Source organism: Propithecus coquereli, unplaced genomic scaffold (assembly GCF_000956105.1).
Source record: "Propithecus coquereli isolate 6110/MARCELLA unplaced genomic scaffold, Pcoq_1.0 Scaffold5, whole genome shotgun sequence".
Lineage (NCBI taxonomy): Eukaryota > Metazoa > Chordata > Mammalia > Primates > Indriidae > Propithecus > Propithecus coquereli.
Window position 1 is genome coordinate 20,582,546 of NW_012150840.1, and position 8,383 is coordinate 20,590,928.

At 36.7% G+C, this 8,383-nt stretch overlaps 1 protein-coding gene across 1 annotated transcript in view; it reads right to left on the minus strand.

Annotated features, from left to right (window-relative positions):
• The window catches only part of CEP128 (centrosomal protein 128kDa), a 414,369-nt gene that overhangs the window by 384,862 nt on the left and 21,124 nt on the right, over positions 1–8,383 (minus strand). Inside the window, exon 6 of the mRNA XM_012656064.1 lies at positions 6,915–6,987. Coding sequence (XP_012511518.1) covers positions 6,915–6,987 — 73 coding nt within the window. The remainder of the gene's footprint in view (positions 1–6,914; positions 6,988–8,383) is intronic.

Genomic DNA, 8,383 nt, shown 5'->3' on the forward strand with positions numbered 1-8,383 from the left:
TATTTTTAGTAGTGACCCCCCAATAGAAAACTAAAATAAAATTGACTTTTTTCTTCATAAATAATCAAACACACTATCAAACACAATATGCACTCATATCACACTCAACTGGGTAAAATCTAGGCAACTAATGAACTGAAATTTCCCCTATGGTAATGAGTCCTACGCAACATCAATTGTTTAGCACCACAATTAAGTATTAATAGAAAATATCTGCCATAACACCATGCTATAAACAATACTACTCCCTTCCAACGGACAATTTGAAATAAACCAAAAAATCTATGATTCACAAAGGATTAACAAATCAGATTTTGGCATGTGTGATGACAACCAATACTTTTTGTCTCTCCAAGAAAAATGTGTTCCATAAACTTTTAAGATATATTTTAGTTACTGAGAAATGCATGATAAACAACTTTTGCCTGAGAATAATATATAATAAATGTGATTAACAGTGGTTACCAGTAGAAAGTGAAATTGGTGGGAGATGGGGGCAGTCATTTATTCTCACTTCATATATTTGCACAATATTTAAAAGTTTTCCACAGTGAACCGTACATCACTTTGGTAATTTTACTTTAAACTTAAATCTGAAGAGGGGAAACAGCTATCGCCTCTGAGAAGCTTAACACTCAAATAATGAAACTGCATTTCCTCTGGCAGCAAGCTATCATGAATTGACAAACACAACACAATATGTCAACCAGTTATAAAATGTAAATGTTGACTTCAATTGGAATAAATGAGTCACAAAATCTATATTAAGCCCTGTACAAACTGGAAGCAAACATCACGTGGCCTTCAAAAGACCTTATAAAATTCAACAATATTATTTTTAAGTTTTGCATGAGACAATTGTTTCTTAATTAGGACTACACACACCCACGTGAGGTCTGAGATGCCCTCTATGCAGTTATGAGACAACCTTACTTTGACAGCAAATTACAGAAAGCACAAAACAAGCTGTAACAGCAACTTGATGTGAGGAACTGGCACGTGAACAATTCAACTGAGTGCACAATGAGGTGAGTACAATTTTCCGGGTTTAGACAATATAAAAGGCTGTGTCCTAATGAGCTGGGGACACTGGGCAGTTGGATAAACTAGAAAGCTGTATATACCAATTACAGTAATGAGCTGAACACCAATGAGGTGTGACATCCAGTTGTACGATCATAGCTTTATGTGATGTGGAGTAATTCCTGATGCATGGCAATGATGACATGAAAAAGTTTGGGATTTCTTTGCATTCGGCCAACTGCTAACTCTTTGCTTAGTGGCTACATTTTAAACACACAGAAAAATTCTAGAATATATATATAATACCCACTTGTTTTATTTACCATATGAAAGAGGCAAATAAATGAGATGGAAAAATGGGATAACTATGTTTATTATGGGGTCTCTTGTCATATGATGAAAGGAGAAACTTACCAAATGTAATATGAACAATGCAAATTAATATTATCAAACCCCAAATTCAAACCATCCCAATTATCTAACAGTTTCAAAAAACAGCACAATGGTACAATTGGATACGATCCTGGCCCACTCATGTCTACAAGGACTTCAGCAGAATACTAAGGATATCTGAGTTTAAATCAAAGTCCTCTTGCAGGCATGCTCAAAGTTGTTTATCTACATAGCAAGTGAAAGAAGCCTCATGCAACAGCTGAAAAACCTAGTAAAATCTTCTGCATTAGAAATAGCAAACATAGCAATGGAATCTAATATATATAAAAGATTAACAGAATTTCACTTCCAAAAATGACTAGATAATTCAGATAAAAATAACTAAAAAAGCTAGAAAAAATATTTTCAACAAAAATGTGTTTTAGAACATTGGAAAGTTGAAAAGCAATAAGAAAACACGAGAACAAGATTCAGGAAAAGAAAGAAACCTAGAGGGACCAGTCCATTTTTAGGACCACTTTTCACTTGAAATATCAGCTCATTTCAGAAAAGGCAGCTGAGACACTGAAAAGCTGAACAGAGTTTTTAGGAGATTTATGAAGTTAAATGGGAAAAAAATGAAGTTGAGAGTCTTCCAAGTAAAGGGTCCCTGATTCATCACCCTCTTGGCCTTTGGACAGGAATCCTGAAGGGCTATACACTAGTGGTAAAGGTAAACAAGAAATACTTGAGAACTGCAACTGAAGTTTAACTTTTAAATTTCTCAACAAATAATAAGGTAATCCAAGATTGCTAAGGGCCCTAGTCTATGACAGAAAGCAAATGTATATATTCTCAGACATAATAATGCCCTAGGCTATCAATTATCTATTTGAGTTTTCTTCACAAAAAATGAAGTCGGTTTTCTGTCATCAAACAAAAACAACTGGACAATCAAAAATAATTAGCAGACAAAAACAGTGTAATCAAAATCCAAGAAAAACAAGAGATAAGAGATAATAGAAGCAGACCCATAGAAAAGGAGATATTAGACGCAGATACATAGATTGAGGATTTTGGCAAAGAGCTACAAAGTTACAAACAATCAAATAAAAACTGTAGAAGCGAAATATGCAATAACTAAATGGAAATCAGTGATTGAATTTATTAGGTTTAACCTGAGGACAGATTAAGTTACTAAATAAAAAGTCAGAAGAAAATATTCAGCATAAAGAAAGAAGAACTAAAATAATGAAAGAAATGAGCATAAGAGACAAAGGCGATACAATGAAAAGTTCAACATTACATGAAATTTGAAGACCTAAGGGACAGAAAATAAGGCAAAAGCAATTTCTGAAGAGATAATGGCACTATAAGCATCAAGCGACAAATTAAAAAAACCACAACAACCAAATTCATCATAGTAAAATTATAGAAAACCAAAGACTCAGAAGAAAAACTCAAAAGCACTTAGAGAAAAAAATAGATATCACCTTGAAAAAGAAAAATTTTGATAAGACTAACAGTTGATTTCTCAAAAGAAACAATGGAACCCAAACCCAAATGATTAAGCAATATTTTCAAAGTATAGAATGAGGGGGGGAGAAAAACCTGTCTAGAATTTTATATCCAGTTCAAATTTCTTTCAACAAAGAAAGTGAAATAAAGACATTTTCAGACACATACAGAAACATCACTCACCCAAAAACTGATGCTAAAGGAAATTCTAAATGGGATATTTTCAAGTATATGCACACTCACCCTAAAGAAATTTTTAAAATATATTCTTAAGACAGACATGGAATCTGAAAGATGTAGAAAGGAATAAAAAACAAAGAATAGTAAATATAAGAGCAAATCTAAACAAACAATTACCGTATAAAATAATAACAGTGATGCCTTCTGTGGCTTTATTAAATATAAAATGAAAATACATGACAATAATGTAATAAAAGTGGAAAGTGGGGTTAATAGAGTTAGGGTGTTCTAAGATCCTTGCACTTTCTGGAAAGAGCTAAATATCTTAATTTATATTAGGTTTGATAAATCAAGGATACATATTTTAATCCCTACGTTGATCATTAAAGGAATAAAAAAAGGTTTAATTAGAAAGCTAATAGATGTGGAATATAGAAAAATAAAAACTAATAAAACCAAAAGACAAGAAAAAAATAATAAAGGAAATATAAGTGGGAACAATAGAAAGCAAATAGTTAATAGCAGATTTATATGAATGAAATCAACAAGTACACTAACTGTAATAGAGTAAATCCTTCAAATGAAATACAAAGATTGTTATACTGAATGTTTTAAAAAATATCAAATCATATCCTATAAAATGACATGAAAGATATCAAATTCAAGGAAAAAATTTTATAAAAGATGTATAAGATGTAAAACTTCTGAGAGTGATATCAGCAAAATGACCAAATAGAAGCACTAGCGATCTTCTCCTCCACAAAAAAACTGAAAACAACAAATAAACAACTATGTTTCAACCAAAATAATTAAAGGAAAGCAACAAAGAACAGCAAAGCAGCAGCAGAAATCCTGCAGAGCATAAAAATCCAGGATGGCCACTTACAGAAGGGAAGGAAACACCTTGCCTTCACCATCCCACCCCTCCACCTCCGCCCAGTTGGGATCAGCACCCACAGAGCCACTACATACCCCCATCCCAGTTGCTGCTGAACCCTCCCCCTAGGACCAAGCTGAAGTCATGCCTCACCCTGGGACCCAGATCCTTGAACTACTAGAGCACTCTTACCTCTGGTGTCACAACCAAGGGAGCATCCTACCCCCTAGGTAGCTCAGGCCTCCTGTACAGTGGAGTATTTACACCCTCAGCTCCAGAGGAGATGCAGTGCCCTGCCCTCTGGGGACCTCAGGCTTCCTGCACACCTGAACAGTCACGCCCCTGGTGCCATAGCTGAGGCAGCACCCTGCCCGCAGGGACTTCAGTCCTCCTGTGCACAGACAAGTCTCCCCGACACCATGCCACAAGTAACGCAGAGCCCCACCCCTGCAGAGGCTACAATCCTCCAGCATGCTGGAGCAGTTGTACCTTCCAGCACCACAGCTGGCATGGCACTATATCCCCAGGAATCCAGAGGCTCCTCTGATCCATGTACCTGCACTTTACGGACCTGAGTAGATGCAGTACTTCACATCCCAGGGAATCAGAGCCTTATCTGAGCTGTGCCACCCCATTCTCCGGAACAGCCAGAGTACTGTACCTGTCTGGAACTGCATTAGCCCCCTGGCAGTCTGAGCTACTAAGGCACACCACCTTTCTTAGGAGTAGAGTCATCACTGTGCTTCTCCCTGCCCCCTGGGACCCAAGCCACTGTGATGTCTTGCCATTCCTGGGTCCTTGCTGCTGCTGCAGCTGCCTCACAGAACCTGAGCTACCACCATGTCCCACCATCCCAGAGTAGGATCAGCACTGCATGGTACCTCATCCCCTAGAGTCCAAGCTGCTACTGTGTCCTGTAGGTTGTGGGTCCCAAATTGCACCTGTGCCCTGCTTTCCAGGGCTTGAGCTGAGCCTCCAGACCACCCCTTTCTCACCAGAGCCATGCCAGTATGGTGCCCTACCCTCCAGGGTCAGAACCACAGCTACATCCCAGCCCCCTGGGCCTGAGCTCCTGGAGCGTTCCTCAGAGCAACAAAGCCCAACTCAGTGGAAGAACTGCATCCAATCATGCATTGAAGAGTGAAACTGCGCCTCAAGTCCCAGGCACTACAGTAGTTTCACAAGACCTTGAGCCCAAGGACCCAACTCTACAGCCACTCCAAGCACTTGCGCCCTGGATCCCAGTGCTCCTGTGGCTGCCTGGGAGTCGTATCAGATCTGACATCAACAGAGATCCCCTCAGCTAAGACTTCCCACTGTGAGGGAGACAAAAATAGGAAGATACCTAAAGCCCTTACCCTAATAACCTATGTAGCCACGAACTCCTACAGCCTAGGCCACTGAGGCACCCTTTTCAAGTGGCAGGTTACTCTGTAGAATTTAGGAGAATTTAGGATCTTGGATGGCAAAAAAAATTTTTTTTTTTAAATAGAATTTATGAGAAGAGCCAGAATGTCATTTTGGTAAGTCGAAGAGGAACTTAGAGCTACATTCTTAAATGTTTACATTCAGCTCCTGTTTAGGAAATATATAAATCAGACAATGGTGCAGACTCCTTGATGTGTAAACCACTGCAGTTAACTAAGGAATGTACCAATCCATAAATCTGGAAAGACCTTTATTTGAAGGATGTGATGTTTGAGATATTTTAGACTGGTTCAATTTAAGTTGAAGGTGTCCTTGGTATGCCTGAAAAAAATCTAAGACTTTACGTAAAAAAAAGAAGTAGCCCATATCCTGATAACACCTTTGATGCCACATCATCATACACTAACTGAAAAGATTTTGTCTACCTCAACAGAAGACAGGCATTATATCTTCACCTTTCTGGGGCTCTTCATAAAGAAATTAGTACCAAAAACAGAGAAGAAAGATATTTTTATGTAGCCAGGTGTTGATTCATATTTTTGAAAAAGTCAAGTTTCACTGCAAGAAGAGCAATAATGAATTGACCTCTTTAAAAATAGTTCATACCCATCTCTTAGCACATGCAGGCAATAAATTCAAACTTCAAAATATCAATATTTTGAATATTGAATTGTGAATTCAAGTGAACACAAGTGACAACTAGAGAAAAACTGTTTTTTTCTAGAAAACTTTCAATTTGAATAAAATATCTCAAAAAAAATCCTGCTAACTCTCCTTATCTCAAGATATTATCTCAAGATATTCCCAAAAGGTATTATGGGAAATGAATAAATACACATTGCTCCTGAAGTTGACAAATCTATAATAGTTTTGTGATAATTCCTACTGATATTTTTCTCCTAAAAAACAAAACTGATGATAGTAAGAAATGGACACCTCTATGTACTTTATTTTTTACCTGAATTCCACCAAGGAGAGTGATTTGATAAAAATAAATCACTGAAAAATGAGTGTCAACAATCTGTACGAGATAATAAAACTCAGGAATTAGGGGTATTTTCCACTGGCACCATATCAAACAAAAACAGAGAGCCAAGGAGGTCTTTGTAGCAATTGTGATTATACATTTATGTGAGATGACCTAAAAATACTTTGAAAGTGCTACACAGCCGCTACAAAAAGCCTTCTGCATTTCTCAAATATCATTTAATAAAAAGACAGAAGAATCACTGAGCCAATAAAATTTAAATTATCTTTTAACTATCCATGATAAAACTCAAAAATTAAAGCAAATGTTAATTCTATATCTAATATACTGCTGTGATATTTCAAACTTAAATGTCTAAAATTCATGAACATTTTATATAAGAGCTACCAGAACATATGTTTAGACAAAATGGCATATACCATCCAAAAGGTTAAACTCTACTAAACTTTAATGTGACTATAAGCAACCCAGTCACCCTCCCACTACCTACATATGAAATAAAACTTTTTATAAATAAAGAGTTCTCACCACTTCTTTTTTCTGGGCTTCATTAAGTTTTTCAGTCAATTCTTCCAAAACCCTTTTTGTTTCAGCATCCGACCTAGGCAAACAAAGAAAAAGAGTTTAAGGTGGATATTTGAGAAAATATACAGAATTAGTGGAATTTACAACATGGGACGTACAATTTATTCCATGACACTCTACTGCAGTGGGTCTCAAACGTTAGTAAACATATGAAGCACTCGCAGGACTTGTTAAAACACAGACTGTGGACTCTACCTCAAAAATTTCTGAATCAGCAAATCTGGGATAGGACCCAAAAATGTGCATTTCTACAAATTCCTAGGTGATGCTGACGCTGATGCTGCAAGTCTGGGGACCAAACTTTGAAAATCACTGTTACACTGGAATATGACCCTCAATAAATAAACATGCTGTGGTATCTCTCATTTTTAATTAAGAAGAAAGGAAAAGAAGGAGGGAGGGAGAGGACAAAACTCGTGATCTCACACCTTCTCTTCTAGCAATTTGTAATTAAATTACATCAGTGTGCCATGTAAATTCTACCCTATTTCCCATTACATTTTTCCCCAGGAAATTAATAACATACATGATAAAAAAAATAGTACAGAAAGACTTATAAAACAAAAAGAAAAAGCCTTTCTGTCTCGCACTTTCATACCCCTGGCTCCACTCCCCTCTAGCAACTATGCACAACCATTTCCATTCTTAATTTTTTTGCTGGTTACTTTCGTCATTTTCAGCTCTGGACATTTTTGATTGACTCCTGTTTTCAAACATTTAGCTCACTCTCCAATTTCCAATTAATTTATTATTTTCAGTTCTTCTAGGGTCACCCATGTAATTTGACATAATATATTTGTACATCTTGTGAATTATTCCATCATAGTCAAACTGATGCTCTTTGCTCACATTCTATCATGCTCACATTTTAGTCAGAGTCACATTTGGATCACAACGCTCCCATACTTTTGGTTTTTCTAGGGTTTCTCATTATCATTTGGTCTTCTATTGGCCTTTTGTATCACATCCATTGATATTTTCCTCGCACTTCTTACTAAATCATCTATGAGCAATCTACTCCATTCTTTTTGACCGCATTCTTCACAAAGGATACTGACTTTCCTGCTTTGGAGTGATACTTCCTGGGCCTGCTACGTGGCTGTCCTTCTGGAGTCACTTACACTGAATCCCTAGGTTTTGCTATTTCTTAAAATATGTATCTTTCTCTTTCTGGGTTATAATCTTATTTTGCTTATATGTCCTTAGGTAATTTTTTCAAAAAGAAGTTACCTTAAAAAGGTAGATTTTCTAAAATGCTAAATCTCTGAAAATGCCTTTATTTTTACCTCTTTCTTAGCTTTTATGGTTCCATGCTCTCCTGGACTTCCCACATCTCACTAGCTGTTCCAGCTCTTCCTCATATATAAGATTTCTAAATATTGAAACTCCTTGCCACTCAGCCCTGTTCTCTC